The 20,183-nt window shown below is 45.5% G+C and overlaps 1 protein-coding gene across 1 annotated transcript in view; it reads left to right on the top strand.

The window, feature by feature from the left end:
• Positions 1–465: 465 nt before the first annotated feature.
• The window catches only part of PPARGC1A (PPARG coactivator 1 alpha), a 147,401-nt gene continuing 127,683 nt past the window's right edge, over positions 466–20,183 (top strand). Inside the window, exons 1-2 of the mRNA XM_070948540.1 lie at positions 466–659; positions 11,626–11,805. Of these exons, the coding sequence (XP_070804641.1) occupies positions 612–659; positions 11,626–11,805 (228 nt within the window). The 5' untranslated portion in view covers positions 466–611. The remainder of the gene's footprint in view (positions 660–11,625; positions 11,806–20,183) is intronic.

Below are 20,183 nucleotides of genomic sequence, written 5' to 3'. Positions count from 1 at the left end.
GAGAGGCATAGGAAAGGGAGGGAGGGAAAGAGACTGGAGAGAGAGGGGGAGATAGGAAAGAGGGAGGAAGAGAGAGAGGGAAGAGAGAGGGAATGATGGAGGGAGAGGTATAGGAAAGGGAAGGAGGGAGGGAAGTAGAGAGAGGGAGAGGAAGGGAGAGAGAGAGAGAGAATGATGGAGGGAAAGACATAGGAAAGGGAGGGAGTGGGAGAGGGAGACGAGCCCAAAGAGGGAGGGGGGAGAACAGGCAGAAGGAGACAGAGAGAGGGAGGGAGGGAGGGAGGGAGGGAAAGCCCCCTCCCAGCCCACAAGCGCAGCCGGTGCGCGGCTCGGGCGCGCGCGCTCCCGCCTCCCCTCGGCCGTGACGTCATCGCGCGGGCTCTGCCCCTCCCCTCGGCGGCCGCGGGGGGGGCGGGGGCGGGGGGGGCGCGTGGCTCCCGCCTCCTTCCTCCGGGCCGGCTCACGTGAGCGGCCAGAGTAGTAAGCCGGCTGCCTCGGGAGCCGCTCCGGGAAGGGCTGCCGGGCTCCCGCCGCCTCCGCCTCCCGCTGGCTGGCTGGCCGGCTGGCTCCGCCGGGGACGGGGGTCCGCAGCGCCGGCATCCCCCAGCTGGATGGCGTGGGACATGGGCAGCCAGGACTCGGGCTGGAGCGAGCTGGAGGTGAGCCCCGCGAGGGAGGGAGGGAGGGAGGGCCGCCCTCTCCCTCCCTCTCTCCCTCTTTCCTTCCCTCTCTTTCTCATTCCCTCTCTCTCCCCCTCTCCTGCTCTCATTCTCTCATCCTTTCTCATTCCCCTCTCTCTTTCTCCTTCTCTTTCTCCTCTCTCTCATTCCATCTCTCTCTGTCTCTCCCTCTCTCTGTTGCTCTCATTCTTAGTCTCCCTCTCTCTCTCATTCCCCTTCTCCTTCTTGTTCTCCTCTCTCCTCCCTCTCTCTCTTGCTCTCATTCTCTTATCCTTTCTCATTCTCTCTCTCATTCCCCTCTCATTCTCTTTCTCCTTCTTGTTCTCCTCTCTCTCCTTCCTTCTCTCTATCTCCCATTCTTTCTCTCCCTCCCTCTCTCTCTCCAGATTAGTCTTCGATTGCTTCAGCATCTTTTTTATTTTCAATCCCGTCTCCTGTCGCGGGGGCTAGGGGAGGGGGAGAGCGGGTGGAGGGTGGGGGGGGGGGCGTCGGAATTTCCTGCACTAGAAAACTCTTTTAATGGGTGGGGGGTTCCCCCTCCAGCCGCCGCCAGAAGCCCGGCTGGGCTCCCGAGGGGACCGGAGCTCCTCTCAAAAAAGAAAAAGAAAAAAAAAAAGGCTTGGCCTCTGATGGGCGAGAGCCCCCCTCCCCCGGGGATGGGGAGTCGGTGGGGGGGGAAGAGACCTTGACCCCTCTTCAACTTGATCCCCTTCTCTGCGCAGATTCAGCTGGGCAGGCGGCGGGCGATCCGCTCCAGGGGCGCCGATGCTGCGCGGCCGGGGATGGTGGCAGGTTGGGCCGGTTGAATGAATGCGCTCCTTCCTCGCTTCGGCCAGAGAACTGTTGGTGGGGAAGGGGCTGGAGGGTGGGCTGGGCTGGGGGTCTGGCTGGCTGCTTCATCCAGACGGCCAAAGGCTGCTGGCCCGTCGAGAGCCACAGGATGCCGGGCGGAACGCTTTTCGTGCTCCTGGAATTAAATTGCTGGAATAATAATAATAATAATAATAGAGAACCATACTGCAAAACTGCAGCTGGCTGCGATTCATCATTGGGGTGGGGGTGGGGGGGTGAAAGGGTGGGGGTGAGGGGGGGAAAGAGCACCCCCTTTCTGGAGTGAGGCAAAGCTGGGCAAAGAATCCCACGCGCGCCTGGATTCGCCGCCCCGACTTGAAGAGGTGTGGGCTGCCCCCGAAGTTCTTCGAACTTGGAGAAACTTTTTGACCCCTGATTCTTCTCCCCGCCCCCCCGCCCCCACCCCAAAAAGCCTCAAACCCCAGCTCCTTTGCCGGCTCACCTCTTTCCGGTGAAAAGGGGAAGGAGGAGAGGAAGGAAAAGGAAAAAAAAAAAATCACCAACCGACCACCCGCGGGATTTAGTGAGGATTTTTCAGAAGCGAGTCTTGAAAGGTTTTCTGGACAGGAGAAAATCTGTTGTCTGGAGATACAGAATATATGGAGCGATTTTAGGCAGAAGACTTCGTGATTTTCAACCTAGTCATTGTTTTCTCCCTTCCTTTCTTCCGCCCTCCCTCCATCCCTCTTTCCTTTCCTTCTCTTCTCTTCCCTTCCCTTCCCTTCCCATTAACTTCCTTCTCTTTCCTTCCCTTCCCTTCCCATTAACTTCCTTCCCTTCCCTTCCCTTCCCTTCCCTTCCCTTCCCTTCCCTTCCCTTCCCTTCCCTTCCTTTCCCTTCCCTTTCCTTCCTCCCTCCCTCCCTCCCTCTTTCCTTTCCTTCTCTTCTCTTCCCTTCCCTTCCCTTCCCTTCCCTTCCTTTCCTTTCCTTTCCTTCCTTCCTTCCTTCCTTCCTTCCTTCCTTCTCCCTCTTTCTCTCTTTTAAATATTTTAAGATGTTTTCACTTTGCCAAATAACTTCTGTTTGCTTGCATAGGGCTATTGCTCATCTCTTGGTTTTGACTTGCAAGGAAGGCGAACGAGCATCTATGGATAATTCATAGGTCCTGTAGCTATTCCGGCTCCCAGCTCTAAGTGGGTGACTTTTACGGGGCTCCAAATGTTCTCATTTGTTCCTGAATAGCTGGGAGTAAGCAATCGATTATTGTCCTGCTGTTGATTGTGTGTGGCTCTGCTGTGGCTTCTTCCCCCCCCCACCTCTCTCTCTCCCCTCCTCTTCCTCCTCTCTTTCCATCATGCATTATTCCTAATGCTCCTAGGAGCTTATTTGAGGAACCAGTAGCTGTGGAAATGGTTATTTTAATCGTCAGCATTCCTGCAGGAATTCCAGCCTGGTAGCCAGAGAGAAAATGTAAATGCACGCTCGGTTGTTTGGAAAGGAAAAGGGGCTGGGGTGTTTTCGAATGGCAGATTGTTTTAGAACATTGTGTGTGCCTGCAAAAGATACCCTCTATCTTCTACGCAGTCGCCAGCTTACTATCTCTTTGCCTCTGCCGCTGCTGGTGAGGAATCGCCTTTTCGGTTCTTAAAAGTACTTCTGGCTTCACACCAGAGTGGTTAAAATAGTCGGCATGGACTTAACAGCACAGAAGAAGACTCCGTGGGGGTGTGGGGTGGGGGGTCAGGAGGATGGCTTATATCCCAACATTGGATCAACCTCCCGGAGGGTTTAAGGATATCCAAGGAGGTTGGAAATATTGCAAAGGAGATTTCTACAAGTACGGAGTCGGCCTCTTCGCTCTCTCTTTTTTAAAACAACCTTGTTAAATACAGATTATTGTTTTCATTAATAAGCGGGAATTAGCCCTGCCTCCCCCCCCCAACACACACCTCCCCTCTTCCCCAAATCGCTTTATTTTTTTAAAAAAATTACCTTCAAAGGCACTGGAGCCTCTCTAAAGGTTAGGGGAGGAGTATGCTTAATTGTGAGGATTCATTAACATAGAGGCTCATTGATTGTTGGCTTTTTCACTAAGCCCAGGGAGGAGGGAGGGGGGAGGGTGGCCCTGGGGAAGGGGGGGGGAAGGGGGTCCACAGAAAGACCCAATAACTAGTCTTTGCATTTTGGGGAAGGCTCTCCCTGTTCCCTGAGTAGAGTTGGGAAACCCTGTCCCTATGCTGGGAGCCATGAAAAGGGGGAGGAGTGCAGAAAGTGCACCTGTGAGAGAGAGAGAGAGAGAGAGAGAGAGAGAAAGAGAGAGAGAGAAGGAGAGAGAGAAAGAAGAGAGAGAGGAGAGAGAGAGAGAAAGAGAGAAAGAAGGAGTGAGAGAGAGAGAGAGAAAGCAAGGAGAGAGAAAGAGGGAGAGGGAGAGAGAGAGAAGAGAGAAAAGGAGAGAGAGAAGGGGGAGAGAGAGAAGCAGAGAGAGGAAGGAGAGAAAGAGAGAGAAGGAGAGAGAGAGAGAAGAGAGAAAAGGAGAGAGAGAAGGCAGAGAGAGAAAGAGGAGCAGAGAGAGGAGAGCAAGAAAGAGAGAGAGAGAGAGAAAAGGGGAGGGAGAGAAAGAAAAGCAGAGAGAGGAGAGAGAGAGAGAGGAGAGAGAAAAGGGGAGAGAAAAAGAGAGAAGCAGAGAGGAGAGCAAGAAAGAAAGAGAGAGAGAGAAAAGGGGAGAGAGAAAGAGAAGCAGAGAGAGGAGAGAGAAAGGAGAGAGAGAGAGAGAGAGAGGAGAGGGAGAAGGGAATGCCAAATATCTGCAAGTCAAACGAGGACAGTTATGAGACTTAGCATGTTCAGCCTGGCATCAGCCAAAGGCCAAAGCTAAAGTAATAACAGGAACACTTGCTCCTGATGTGTCTGGAGTCAGAACTGCGAGACTCTCTCCAGAAGGATTAATTTTATGACCATGTCAACATGGACAAGAATGGATGAGGTGTTTCCCCCCCCCTCTCTCTTTCACTTGGGCTTCTCTCTCTGATCTCTCCCTCTCTCTGTTCCCTAACTCTCTTTCGTCCCTCCGCCCCCCCCCCGTTGTTGTTACAAGCGACACTGCAGTCGGTCAACCTAAATGAAAATCCCATCTTGTTTTACAAGCACACCATCACAAATGCTACTTACTACATAGTTATTTCTTACTTGGCTTCAAAATGGCCTCTGCAGGCCATTTGTCCGGGGTGTGTGTTTGTGTAGTTATTGTGAGATTGCAGAGAGGGAGGAGGAGGAGGAGAAGAAGAAGAGGAAGGAAGAGGAGGAGGGGAGGAGGAGGAGGAGGAAGAAGAAACGGAAGAGGAAGAAGAAGAAGAGAAGGAGGAGGAGGAAGGAAGAGGAGAAGGAGAGGGAGAGGAGGAGGAAGAGAAAGAAGAAGAAGAAGAAGAAAAGGAGGAAGAAGGAAAAGAAGGAGAAGAGGAGGAGGAGGAGGAAGGAAGAGGAGAAGAACAGAAGAGGAGGAAGAAGAAGAAATGGAAGAGGAAGAAGAAGAAGAAGAGAAGGAGGAAGAAGGAGAAGGAGAAGAAGGAAAAGAAGAGGAGGAGGAGGGGAAGGGGATATAATTTGACAAGCTATTTTGCACAACTCCTGGGTTTTCAGCTTTTGACTTCCACCTAGCCAATCTAGAGAAGAATTCTAAGGTTTTTTTTTTAGTTTTTCAGACAAATTACAGATTTTCCTGCAATCAACTATTTTTATTTGCGTATCTGGAAAATGATACTTTTCCTCTTTGCTCCCCAAGCTCGACGTACTGTAATGTTGATGGATCTTTTTTATTTGCTCTGGGTATGGAGAGTGCACGGGTACCTCAAATAACCCCTGGGTTATTACCACTTAACTGCTCTGAAAGGTTAAGAATAAAGACGCTATTATATACCTTAACTTTCCTCCTCTTCTACTCTGTGATCTGTTTACCTGCTTCCCACCGTATCCTCTTTGGCCCAGGAATGCTGGCTTCGAAATGGCAGCCTTAATAATCGGTTGGGTGTTGAATTCATTTCCCGGTTCAAAAAAACGTCTATCGGAATTGCAATGGGATGTGCAGGAACTCCTCCCACTCCCTCACCACAAGATAGTCTTCCATTTACAATAGTTCATTTAGTGACCATTCGAAGTTACAACATTATTGCGAAAAGGGGCTTCCAGTCATTGGCAACCGACCTTGTATTTATGACGGTTGCCATGGTGCCCCCTTCTTTAACCTTCTGACGAGCAAAGTGAAACCGGATTCACTTAACGACGGTGTTAGTAGCTGAACGATGGCAGTGCTTCGCTTAACAACGGTGGCAAGGAAGGCTGTAAAATAGAGCAAAATTCACTTTACCAGTGTTTCACTTAGCAGCAGAAATGCTGGGCTCGGTCGTATTGTGTTTCCCCGAAAAGAAGACCTTGTCTTATATTTTTTTGAACCCTGAAATAAGTGCTTGGCCTTATGGCCATGCGCTCAAAAGCCCGATTGGGCTTATTATCAGGGGGTGTCTTATTTTGGGGGAAACAGGGTAGGTTGAGGTCTACCTGTATTTTAAATGTTTCTAGAAAGTTTACTCCACTCCAACTTCAGATAGTAACCTCTGCTTAGGTCGTAGGCTGGTAGATTCATGAGTTGGGAAGGCTTTGGGGTCACCTTAGTTGACTTCGCTCAAGATAAATTCCCCCACAGATAAATCTAGCAAATAAAGTGACTTGGTTGAAAACTTGAGTTTTCATGATGGATGTAATTCAGGTGGTTCTCGACTTACAACAGTGTTCATTTAGTATTATTATTTATTTATTTATCATTTATTTATAAAATTTGTATGCCGCCCTATCTCCGAGGACTCCAGGTGGCTCACAACAACAATCGACCAAATGCGCTCCAAAACCTGGTTGGGCTTATTATCAGGGGATGTCTTATTTTTGGGGTGTATATATATACACAAGGTGTATATATATTTCAGAAAAATGGCTGTCCGGTCTGTTCTTAAAATCCTCCCGTGATGGGGCACTCACAACTTCTGGTGGCAAGTTGTTCCACTGATTAATTTTTCTCACTGTTAGGAAGTTTCTCCTTATTTCTAGGTTGCTTCTCTCCTTGCTTAATTTCCACCCATTGCTTCTTGTCTTCAGGTATTTTAGAGAATAGCTTGACTCCCTCTTCTTTGGGGCAGCCCCTCAAATATTGGAAGACTGTTATCTTGTCACCCCTAGTCCTTCTTTTCATCAAACTAGACATATCCAATTCCAGCAACTGTTCTTGGTATGTTTTAGCCTCCAGTCCCCTAATCCTCTTTGTTGCTCTTCTCTGCACTTTTTCTAGGGTCTCCACATCTTTTTTTTTTTTTCATCATGGCGACCAAAACTGGATGCAAATATTCCAGGTGTGGCCTTACCTTGGAATACATAAAGAAATGCTATAGGTGCCACAAATTCTAATGCATTGTGTAGACCGCCTGCATGTCCCCAGCATCATAGTTGTAGCTATTCATATCTACCTGTCCCATAGGAGGCAGATGCAGACAAGATGAATATTAAATGCAGAACTGTCTAGTGATGGTGGGCAGGATGGGTTTGATTTAAATCAAGTCGATTTAAATCGTGATTTAAATCAAGTCGATTTAAATCGTGATTTAAATCGTGATTTAAAGTAAAAAGGCTTGATTTAAATCAAGTCGATTTAAATCATCATTTTTAAAGAGCAACTGTCATCTCCATCCCGCAGCAGCTCCTCCTCTGACCCACTGTTGACTCACCGAGAGTCCCAATATTGCAGAATATACAGCCTCATATGCTACATAACTAAGCTCCATTTCATGCCGAATAAACTAAATTGTGAATGTATCTTAAATAGAAAACTATCTTTAGATAGTTTTTTTTACTCCAAAAGCATTTTATTAAAATAAATTTGATAAAAAATGTTTAAAAATCCGATTTAAATTTTTATAAAATCCCATTTAAATAAAAAAAAATCTGATCATTGATTTTTATTCCCTCTGACGGTGGGAAAAGAGTTGGATTCTTGGTTGTTTTTAGTCCTTGGTGTCAACCAACTCATCGTCTGGTTCCCTATTGTTAAAAGTTTAATACAAGGTCTTCAAACTTGGCAGCTTTGAGACTTGTGGACTTCAACTCCCAAAATTCTCCAGCCAGACCTCTGGTCTAATAGAACTGATTGGCCTCTTCCAGTTATTGCTAATATGAGGAAGTGGTTCTGTCCTTAAGAGAGGAGCAAGCTATATTTAAAAATAATAACAATATCCAATTAATGATCCCTGTAAGTTTGGCTGGAAGCCAACTATCTATCAGCAGGTATCTAGTGGCCTTATAAGTGGAGCTGATCTAGATTGGGGGATTCCATAAATGGAAAGTGACGTTTATAGATATTTGGTCATTCTTTGGCAGCTGCTCTTCTTTCTCGTGCCATGAACTTATTTCGGCACCTGTTTATTATGACCAAGGTGCGGCTTAGCTGCGGAAGTTTGCTCTTATCTGTGTTGGGTTTCATAATTTTGGATGTGATTGGCAGAAGAAGGGAAAAGTGGGAGGCGGGTTTTGTCCTGGCGACATTTCAGAGGCCGCTTCCTTTGGTGCACGGGGTAGTTATGACTGGAGATGGACAGCTGCTGCTGAAAAGACCGACTCCAGCATCATCCCTGTGGGCTCCTGTTAAAATCTGGCTTGGAGGAACGAGGGAGGGTGGAACATGGCATAACATACTATCTAGCTCTCTACTTCAAAGACTGCGGTTGGTTGGTTGGTTGGATGGATGGAAGGATGGATGGATGGAAGGATGGATGGATGGATGGATGGATGGGTGGAAGGAAGGATGGATGGATGGATGGATGGATGGAGGGATGGAGGGATGGATGTGTTCTAATAAAGTCTGTTTGTTTTGGAACTAATACTACCTACTTGGGCCTGGGTCACAACAGGATGGTGGGTGGGTGGATGGATGGATGGATGGATGGAAGGAAGGATGAAAGGGTGGATGGATGGAAGGACAGATGGATAGTGGATGGATGGATGGATGGATGGAAGGAAGGAAGGAAGGAAGGATGGATGGTGGGTGGTTGGATGATGGATGGATGGAAGGAAGGATGGATGGATGGATGGATGGATGGATGGATGGGTGGGTGGATGGGTGGATGGAAGGAAGGAAGGATGTATGGAAGGACAGATGGATGATGGATGGATGGATGGATGGATAGAAGGAAGGAAGGAAGGAAGGAAGGATGAAATGATGGATGGATGGATGGATGGTGGGTGGATGGAAGGAAGGATGGATGGATGGATGGATGGAAGGATGGATGTGTTCTAATAAAGTCTGTTTGTTTTGGAACTGTTTGTGTCTAATACTACCTACTTGGGCCTGGGTCAACAGGATGGTGGGTGGGTGGATGGATGGATGGATGGATGGAAGGAAGGAAGGATGAAAGGGTGGATGTATGGAAGGACAGATGGATGGTGGATGGATGGATGGAAGGAAGGAAGGAAAGATGGATGGATGGTGGGTGGTGGGTGGGTGAATGATGGATGGATGGAAGAAAGGAAGGATGGATGGGTGGATGGATGGAAGGAAGGATGGATGGATGGATGGTGGATGGAAAGAAGGAAGGAAGGATGAAATGATGGATGGATGGATGGTGGATGGATGGATGGATGGAAGGATGGAAGGAAGGAAGGATGAAATGATGGATGGATGGATGGATGGATGGTGGGTGGATGGATGGATGGATGGTGGGTGGATGGATGGATGGAAGGATGGATGGATGGTGGGTGGATGGATGGATGGAAGGATGGATGGATGGTGGGTGGAAGGAAGGATGGATGGATGGATGGATGGATGGTGGATGGAAGGAAGGAAGGAAGGATGAAATGATGGATGGATGGATGGATGGATGGATGGATGGATGGATGGTGGGTGGGTGGATGGATGGAAGGAAGGAAGGAAGGAAGGTAGGAAGGAAGGAAGCAACCAACTAAGGAGAAACTTCCTGACAGAACAATTCATCAGTGGAAGAGCTTGCCTGCAGAATTTGTGAATGCTCCAACACTGGAGGTTTTTAAGAAAACCACTGAAATGGTACAAGGCTTCCTGCCTGAGCAGGAAGTTGGATTAGAAGACCTCCGAGATCCCTTCCAACTCAGTTATTCTGTTGGTAGGGCCCGTGCTGAAGATTTTCATTCAGCAAATGGGTGTTATTTTCAGACATGGTTGGAGCATATGCAGAGGGCTAAAAGAACCATGAGCAGGTACAAGAATTACGGCCACAATTGAGCCCCAAATTCCTGTCGCTAAGCATGACAGTTGTTAAGGGAGTTCTTGCCACATTTGTTGAGTTAGGGCCTTATCCAAGGTATCCATTATGATGCTTTGGTGACAGAGTAGACTATTGCATAATATTTTTGCATTCAGCTAGGTTTTCACAAGTTTCCAGGTGTTGCAGAGCCTGGTACCAGGAGGGTTAGGTCGTCCTCGACTTATGACCACAATTGAGCCCAAGATTCCTGTTGTTAAGCGAGACATTCGTGAAGTCACTTTTGCCCCATTTTACGACATTTCCTTGCCACAGTTGTTAAGTGAATGTCTGCCATTGATAAGGTAGCAACTTGGTTGTTAAGTGAAGCCAGAAAAGGGATACTGTGATGGTCATAAATACGAGTCAGTTGCTAAGCGCCCAATTTTTTTTTAATTACATTTTTTATTTTTCAATATAATAATTCCATCTTCAATTAAAGAGTGTGTCATCCGGATATCTTTATACAGTAATAATCAAAACTTACAATAATATTCATTAGTTTAACATTAATTCTATAGTATTAAAATGATGATATTAAACATAATCATAATATTTGCTTCTTTCTCTTAACGTATCTTCTTTATTTCACTAATCTAGGTTAAAATGGTCTTTTGTTTCCCTGCTTCTAACTTCCTTTTTTTTTTAATTGTCTAACCATTGATAAAATAAGTCCCATGTCATGTAATATTGAATTTGTTCTTTTTCCTTGATTGCTAGTGTTAGTCTATTCATTTCTGCACATTCTAATATTTTCCTAAATCACCTTTTCATCTGTGGGAATCTCTTCATTTTTCCAACTTTGGGCAAATACAATTCTAGCTGCAGTTAATATACGAATAATTAAAGATGCATTCCCCTTATTATATTTTTTGGGTAAAATTCCTCAACAAGAATATTTCTGGCTTTAAGTCAATGTGGTTTTAAGCGCCCGATTTTTGATCACATGACTATGGATATGGCAACAGTTGTATGTGTGAAAAACGTTCATTGGTCCCTTTTTTCGGTGCCATTGTAACTTGAAACGGTCACTAACTGAACTCAGGGACTTACCTGTATAGCAGGGGTGAAATTCAAAATTTTTCCCTACTGGTTTCTGTGGGCGTGGCTTGGTGGGCGTGGCAGGGGAAGGATGTTGCAAATTCTCCATTCCCACCAGGGGTGGGTTCTACTTACATTTACTACAGGTTCGCAGCAGGGCCACGTGCGTGCGCTTGCTTTGCTCATACGCGCGCGCGCTCTTCTGCGCATGCGCAGAAGCATTTTGATGATGTCAGGGGAGGTGGGCGGAGCCTCCCGCCGGTTTTACTACCGGTTGTATAGAACCGGTGCGAACCAGGGGCAACCCACCACTGATTCCCACCCCACTCTGGGGCCAGCCCGAGGTGGTATTTGCCGGTTCTCCAAATTACTCAAAATTTCCGCTGCCGGTTCGCCAGAACCTGTTAGAGCCTGCTGGATTTCACCTCTGCTGTATAGCCAACTCGGCTTGATTTATCAGGGGAGGGAAGGGGAATTAGCAGAGATGCAGTTATCTAGAAGAAGTTCTGTCCTTCTTCTCGGTTTTATCTTCTATCTATGAGCCATGGTGGCGCAGTGGTTAGAATGCAGTACTGCAGGCTACTTCTGCTGATCACCGACTGCCAGCAGTTTGGCAGTTCGAATCTCCCCAGGTTCAAGGTTGACTCAGCCTTCCGTCCTTCCGAGGTGGCTAAAATGAGGACCCAAATTGTTGGGGGCAAGAGGTTGACTCTGTCAACCGCTTAGGGAGGGCTGTTAAAGCACTATAAAGCGGTATATAAGTCAAAGTGCTATTGCTATCTCTTCTTTCTGCTTCTTCACAGTGCGCTGCTTTAGTCGGGGAAGACCAACCTCTCTGTCCAGATCTTCCAGAACTTGACCTCTCCGAATTAGACGTGAATGATCTGGATGACAACGGGTTCCTTGGTGGGCTTAAGTGGTACAACGACCAATCCGAAATCATCTCCCATCAGTATCCTACTGAGACGTCCAACATATTTGAGGTAAGGAAAAAACCGAGGGAAGTTTAGAGTTCTTGGTGATGGTCTTTTCTCTGCTTTGATCTTTGATCTGAGATGTTCTCCAGGTTCAGAGTTCTTGGATTCTCTTTCTTGGGTGGTGTTTTGGAGTCTGCAGGTATGAAATTATGGGCCAGGAGAAGGAATTCACCCAAAGAAAGCCGCCTTCAGTGGCAATAATAGATGGAAACCCAACGTCTTATGTATGTCAACTTGGGTTAGGAGGTGCTACCCGGAAACTTTACAGAGGTTGATTTAAAAATCATCTCTCAGAAATAAATAAATATGAATCTAGTTTGGAGGGTAGAATCAGGGGTGGAAGATGTGACATGGACAATAGAATTTAGTAGATCTGGTGCATGGATCCTGGCGGAATCTGATTCGTTAAGCAGGTAGTCCTCGACTTACGACCACTCTCGAGCCCAACATTTCTGTCGTTAAGTGAGATATTTGTTAAGTGGGTTTTGCCCCTTTTTATGACCTTTCTGGCCACCGTTGTTAAGCGAATCACTGCAGTGGATAAGCTAGTAACCCGGTTGTTAAACGAATCTCTCTCCCCTCACCCATTGGCTTCGCTGGTCAGTGACCTTGGGACACGGCCACCGTCATAAATGTGAGTCATTTGCCAAGCGTCTGAATTTTGATCACGTGACCATGGGGCTTTGCTCGGCGTAAAGGGTGACCCCAGGATACTGCAGCCGTCATAAGTAAGAATCCCATCTGAATTCTGACCGTGGGAGCGTGGGGTCGCTACCTTGGCCGTAAGTGTGAAAAACGGCCATAAGTCACTTTATTCAGTGCCGTCGTATCTTCGAACGGTCACTAAACGGACTGTCGTAAGTCGGGGAGTACCGGTACAAGTTTTTTGCAGCTTTCCCCCATAGCAAATGCTAAGATGTGGGGGAATCAAATTTGGGGTGGGGGGAAACATAGACAGATAGAAATTAAACTGTGAATGGGATGAAGCCACAGTTTGCTTCCTCTAATGGCCCCTTTGCAAAGAGTTGTGGTTTTATCAGGGTTTATCGTGACCCCGGTGAAGCTAACCATGGTCAGCCCTGAATAGAAACCACGGCAGTCTGGAAATGCCAATTGCTTTAGAGTCTTAATCCATCATCCGTTGACTCTTGAAAATTTTGTTGCCGCCAATTGCAAGTGTTGCAACTTGCAGCTTTCGGCGGTGATCCCTCTTGTAATGTGATTGATCTTTGACGGTCCCAATAAATCTGGATTTGAATTCAGTCTCCGGAAGCCTCTTTTGGATGTGCACGAAAAGAGAGGTCATATTTTGGGGAGGATGGGCGAGGAAAGTTGAACTGTGATCTAAACTCTTTCTCTAATACCGGCCCAGGTCATTTTTTTTATTCCACGTTTTTCAGCCCTGGGAAAAAATTTCCTCAGGCTGATAACTGAAGATCAATAGAGATCTTGTCTCCTTTTTTTTTTCTTCTTCTCCAGGCTAGGAGATCTACTGTGGCCCACAGGGGTAGCAGCAACCTTAATTTGTGGCGGATAAAAGGGCAAGAAGTCCTGTAGCCACTTAAAAGACTTAACAAGTATCCCGAAGATCTTAGTTATTTTTACTGGGGCTCTTAAGATTCCTTATCGGTCTGATTTACGGTGTGTGTGTGTGTTTTGCAACAAGGATTTGCTTTGTTGTGTTGTTGCATCACCCATCAGCCAGATGGAGGTTGCCAGGACAAACCTGAAATTCCTCTCATTCTCGCAGATTACATTTAACATCGCTGGGAGTAATGGTAAAGTAAGCTGCCCGGAGGAGGTAGAAGCTACCCCTTTTGTAATGGCCGAAGGGAGAAATGTTACACGAGGAGGCAGATTCTTGGGAACTGCTGTTGTTATTTTTCTTTTCTTTGAAGCAACTGGGGCTGTTAAAATACCTTTGGTCTCTTTTGAATGAACATCTATTTGCATGTCAGAACGACCAGATATAAAAATAGTTCCTCCCCCTCCGTGCCATCCCTCTGATGAATGCTTAATTCTTCGCACGTCGTTGTCTCATCCTCTCACCTTCTCCTATTCGTTTCTTGTGATTTATCAATTGTGGTTTGTAACTTATGATTAATGATGGTAACTAGGGTTTATGACCTATCACTTTGCTACTTATATGCACACTGGGAGCTTATGCACCGGAGACAAATTCCTTGTGTGTCCCATCACACCTGGCCAATAAAGAATTCCATTCCATTCCATTCCATTCCATTCCATTCCATTCCATTCCATTCCATTCCATTCCATTCCATTCCATTCCCTTCCCTTCTCTTCCCTTCCTTTTTTCCTTTCCTTTCCTTTCCTTTCCTTTCCTTTCCTTTCCTTTCCTTTCCTTTCCTTTCCTTTCCTTTCCTTTCCTTTCCTTTCCTTTCCTTTCCTTTCCTTTCCTTTCCTTTCCTTTCCTTTCCTTTCCTTTCCTTTCCTTTCCTTTCCATCCCATCCCATCCCATCCCATCCCATCCCATCCCATCCCATCCCATCCCATCCCATCCCATCCCATTCTTATTCTATTCTATTCTATTCTATTCTATTCTATTCTATTCTATTCTATTCTATTCTATTCTATTCTATTCTATTCTATTCTATTCTATTCTATTCTATTCTATTCTATTCCATTCCCTTCCATCCTACCCTACCCTACCCTACCCTACCCTACCCTACCCTACTGTACTCTACTGTATGGAAAAAGTGTGAAAAGGGGTTATAAATCAATTTTTTCAGTGCCGTTTGAATGGTCACTAAATGAGTATATGGATCATGTTACTCCAATTAAGGGCCAGCTTCGATGATTCCTCCCCTGGTTTTATCATTGGTTCAGTTCCAGTTGCAAGTCAATTCCTTGATGTCTCTCATCATGCTTGGAACAGCTGGTGATAAGATGTTTCGATGTCCTTTCTCATCTCCTCTCCTCTCTGTTTCTTCTCCTCTCTTCTTTGTCTTTTCTCTTCTCTTCTCTTCTCTTCTCTTCTCTTCTCTTCTCTTCTCTTCTTCTATTCTATTCTATTCTATTCTATTCTATTCTATTCTATTCTTAAAATAAATATTAAAAATCACATTTCATTCTGGCCCTCCTTTCTTTATTTTATTTCACCATTTCTTTAATATTAATGTAACTCTTGTCCCCACCCAATGAGTTGGCTGCAGCATGTTTGTTGTGGTGAGTTGACCACAGCAAATTGTTGTAGGCCCAGATTGCAGGTGTGTGTGTGTGTGTGTGTGTGTGTGTGTGTGTGTGTGTAGAGAGAATTTGGTATTTGTCCGCAGGAAGAATGCAGACTATGAAACTTGTCACCTGATCTTTCAAGGAGCAATTTGTCATCGCTGGCACGTAACTTCTTCTCCAGGACCTTAAATACTTGCACTGTAACCACCGAGGCCTACTCATTAACCGAACGTAGAGGTTATAGCTGGAAGCGAAGCCGGAGGAGGAAGCTGTATTATGGAAAACCCAATTTTAGATCTATCCTTATTAGCTAAATAGGCTGGATAATCACTTTGACTCCATTTTCACATGCTGATAAACTCAACCGGGCAAGTTCCCTCTGTTTTGTTTTGTTTTTTCTTCTCTTTTTTTTTTGCAAGCTCAAGATGCCGGTTGAATTTTCTCCTTGCTTTTCTCCTACAAAATTCATAGAAGGTGCTGTCAGGTGGCTTCTGATCAGGAAGGGACCTTTTGTTTTGTTTTGTTTTGTTTTGTTTTGTTTTGTTTTTTTAAAAGAAAAAAGACAGGGCTATTATTCTGCTTAAATTCAACTGCTCCAAGCATGCATTCCTTTCAGAATGGAAAAAACAACAACAACACAGAGAGGTAAAAAAACAAAATCAGTCATACTCTACTAAAGTCTTCGACTTACGGCCACTATCCAGCCCAACATTCCTGTGGCTAAGGGGGAACGTCGTTCGGCGAGTTTTGCCCTGCTTTGCGACTTTTCCTGCCACCGTTGCTAAGCGAATCCCTTGCAGTTGTTAAATTAGAAAGACGGTTGTTAAGTGACACCCCCCCCCATGGACTTTGCTTGTCAGAAAAGGTCGCAAGAGGGGATCGCGTGACCGCGGATTCTCCAACCGTCATAAGTACATGCCAGTTGGAAAACCTTTGAATTTTGACGATGTGACCATTGCAGAGGCTGCAACGGTCGTAAGTGTGAAAAATGGCCATAAGTCCCTTTTTTTTTCAGTGCTGTTGTAACTTTGAATGGTCACTAAGCAGATTCTTGTACTGTACCTGTATTGTATAGTAGTTCACAGGTAATTCTCCCTTAGGATGCCCCAACTCCTACCTTGGGATAACTCCTTCTTTCCAAACAGTTGCAAAACTAGTGCTTCCTTCTTCTCCCAGGCCTTCTGAGCAAGAGGTATCCACCCAGTAACATACTACACGACTGAGAATACACCTCAGTGCTCCACCTTGTAGGAGGACGTTGTGTAAGTCGAATGTAATGCCAAGATTAACTGATGTAAGATTTAATTTAGGATGAGGCTGGGGAAGAGGAGAGGAAGGGAGGGGAACCCAGGTTGACTACACGGACGCAAATTACAATGCGAGTCAAGATTGCAGCTACCTCTCTCGATTGTATTAAAAACCCCTTGTGTACCTCTTGAGATGGCCTGATGCCTTTTGGTGGATGTGCCATCAATCTCTTGTGCAGTTGTGCTATTCGGGTTTTTTTTTTTTTTAAAAAAAAAACAATCTTTTTCCTATTGGTTTCTTATGATTTATCAATTGCTGTTTGTAACTTATGATTAATAATTGTAACTATGATTTATGAGCTATCACCTATTGCTTGCTGTATATATGTACACTATGATCTTCTGCCCCGGAGACAATTCTATTCTATTCTGTTCCATTCCGTTCCATTCCATTCTTCATTTCTCTCTTCTCTTCTCTTCTCTCTTCTCTTCTCTCTCTTCTCTTCTCTTCTATCTTCTCTTCTCTTCTCTTCTCTTCTCTTCTCTTCCCTTCCCTTCCCTTCCCTTTCCCTTCCCTTCCCTTCCCTTCCCTTCCCTTCCCTTTCCTTCCCTTTCCTTTCCTTTCCTTTCCTTTCCTTTCCTTCCCTTCCCTTCCCTTCCTTCCCCTTCCATTCCCTTCCATTCCATTCATTTCTCTCTTCTTTTCTTTTCTTTTTCTTTTCTTTTCTTTTCTTTTCTTTTCTTCTCTCTCTTCTCTTCTCTTCTCTTCTCTTCTCTTCTCTCTTCCTCTTCTCTTCTCTTCTCTTCTCTTCTCTTCTCTTCTCTTCTCTTCTCCTCTCCTCTCCTCTACTCTACTCTACTCTACTCTACTCTACTCTACTCTACTCTATTCAATTTTCATTCCATTATTATTCTGTTCTGTTCTATTCTATTCTATTCTGTTCTATCCTACCCTACCCTACCCTACCCTACCCTACCCTACCCTATCCATCTTTTAAAAATTGCTAATGCATTTGGGTGTGTGGTCTCAGTCTGTCTTTGGATGACAACTTAGTCAATTGCCTTACATTTTTTTTTTAAAATTCCCTGACAAATTTGCAACTGGAATATATATAGACAGGAATATATATACTGTATAGATGCTGTGGCTCAGTGGCTAAAGATGCTGAGCTTGTCGATCGAAAGGTTGGCAGTTCAGCGGTTCGAATCCCGAATGTCGCGTAACGGGGTGAGCTCCTGTTACTTGTCCCAGCTTCTGCCAACCTAGCAGTTTGAAAGCATGTAAAAAATGCAAGTAGAAAAATAGGGACCACCTTTGGTGGGAAGGGAACAGAGTTCCGTGCACCTTTGGCGTTGACTCATGCCGGCCACATGACCACGGAGACGTCTTTTATTTGTTCAACTTGTATGCCGCCTTTCTCCGAAGACTCAAGGCCATCTTTTTTTTTTAAATTTGATTTATATGCCGCCCTTCTCCGAAGACTCAGGGCAGCTTACAATGCGTTAAGCAATAGCCTTCATACTTTTGTATATTTTATACAAAGTCAGCTTATTGCCCCCACAATCCGGGTCCTCATTTTACCTACCTTAGAAAGGATGGAAGGCTGAGTCAACCTTGAGCCTGGTGAGATTTGGACTTGCAGTAATTGCAGGCAGCTGATGTTAATAACAGTGCTTTAGTCTGCTGTGCCACACGACCACGGAGACGTCTTCGGACAGCGCTTGCTCTTTGGCTTGAAATGGAGATGAGCACCGCCCCCTAGAGTCGGGAACGACTAGCACGTATGTGCGAGGGGAACCTTTACCTTTTACCTTTTAAGACTTCCTTGATTCCTGCAGGTAGGAACAGAAATATTTGAAGAGTCAACTGCAAATGAGATAAAACAACCTTTATTGCTTCTTTTTGCTTAGGAAGAAAAAAATATATTCCGTAAACTACAATCTGTCCATATGGTGAAAAGAGCGCTAAAGTTCATTGTATGAATAAACATTGGGGGTTGAGGGGGGAATTAAAAATAGAAACGCATACAAAGCACCAAAATACAAAATATATGAAGCCTAATCAGATGATTGCATCAAGCTAAATAATACAATAACTAATTGCGTCCTTCCTACGTACTAATCTGTTATTATTTCTATTACTAAAGACGCTAATGCAGAAAATATACCACCTGTAATGCCAACGACCACGTGCTGAAAATTTGTTCATTATGCAGGTCGGTTCTACCTCCGATGAAATTTGGGTAGCAGGAAAGGAACAAAGCACATTTTGGCAAATTACAGGAGGCAACTGAGCTGCTCTGGAGTCATTATGACAGAATAACAGAATGGGAAGGGATCTTAGAGATCTTCTAGTCCAACCCCCTGCTCAGACAGGAAACCCTATACCATTTCAGACAAATAGTTGTCCAATCTCCTCTTAAAACCTTCCAGTGTTGGAGCATTCACAACTTCTGGAGGCGAGTCCTTCCACTGATAAATTGTTCTCACTGTTAGGAAGTTTCTCCTTAATTCCAGGTTGCTTCTCTCCTTGATGAGTTTCCACCCGTTGCTTCTTCTCCTGCCTTCAGGTGCTTTGGAGAATAGCTTGACTCCCTCTTCTTTTGGGGCAGCCCCTGAGATATTAGAAGACTGCTCTCATGTCATCCCTGGTCCTTCTTTTCATTAAACTAGACATACCCAGTTCCTGCAACCGTTCTTCATATGTTTTAGCCAATTAATACCGCCTAGATCTGTGTTCGCTTTTTTGGTGGCTGCAGCACACGGGTGGCTCATATTTAAGTGTTTGTCCACTAGGACTCCAAGATCCCTCTCGCAGTTACTACTATTGAGCCAGGAACCACCTATCCTATACCTGTGGATTTGGTTTTTTTCTTGCCTAAGTGTAAAATCCTACTTCTCCCTACACTGAATTTCTTTATGTTAGATAGAGCCCAAAGTTGAAGTCTGTCGAGATCCTTCTGTCTCTTGATCCTTCTGTCTTCTGGAGTGTTGGCTATTCCTGACAGCTTGGTGTCGTCTGCAAATTTCATGAGTTCCCCATCTATCCCCTCATCCAAATCATTGATGAAGATGTTGAAGAGTATTGGGCCTAAGAGAGAGCCTTAGGGTACCCCCGTTGCCAACATGTTTTCTGAACTATGCTTTAGAGCAGGGGTGGGCAATTAATTTTCCCAAGGGAACCTGGGACTGTTGTGGAGTTGTGAAGATCTGTCGGCACGCATACACGGACGCACATAAATTGGGGAGAAAAAAATAGCAGTGACCTTCAAAAGAAAAACAATTCAACAGTATGAATTCAGTACATATTATTTACATTTGATTTCTAATTTCTGATTGACCCTCACCTGGGCTGGATGGGGATAGTCAAAGGGCCAGAGGTGGCCCAGAGGTCATAAAAGGCTCTTGGAATTAGCAGATGGTTTGCCTCTTATTCGAACAAAACCAAACGGATTTTATCTCCTCCAATTCATGCAGCAACTCTAACCATGGACTAGATCAGCGCTTCTTGCCTCCCTGCATCTGTGATCACACAGGACTGAGTTGTTGTTTTAAAAAATGGGTTTGTTGTGGCCTGTTGGCTGCCGGCCCCTTCAACAGATGAGGAGGAGGCGTGGGAGTCAGGGTCAGCATCAAGGCAACCTGAGAGCTCCGAGGGGGAAGAGGGAATGGACCTGGCAGAGAGACAGAGAGAGAGGAGAGAGAGAGACAGAGACAGAGAGACAGAGACAGAGAGAGAGACAGAGAATCAGAGGCGGAGACACAGAGAGAGAGACAGAGAGAGAGGAGAGAGAGAGAGACAGAGACAGAGAGACAGAGACAGAGAGAGAGGAGAGAGAGAGAGAGAGACAGAGACAGAGAGACAGAGACAGAGAGAGAGACAGAGAGAGAGGAGAGAGAGAGACAGAGACAGAGAGACAGAGACCGAGAGAGAGACAGAGAAT

Source organism: Pituophis catenifer, unplaced genomic scaffold (assembly GCF_029215685.1).
Source record: "Pituophis catenifer annectens isolate HBS135680 unplaced genomic scaffold, rPitCat1.0.hap2 SCAF_8, whole genome shotgun sequence".
NCBI lineage: Eukaryota > Metazoa > Chordata > Lepidosauria > Squamata > Colubridae > Pituophis > Pituophis catenifer.
This window is presented reverse-complemented; position numbering and strand designations above follow the sequence as displayed.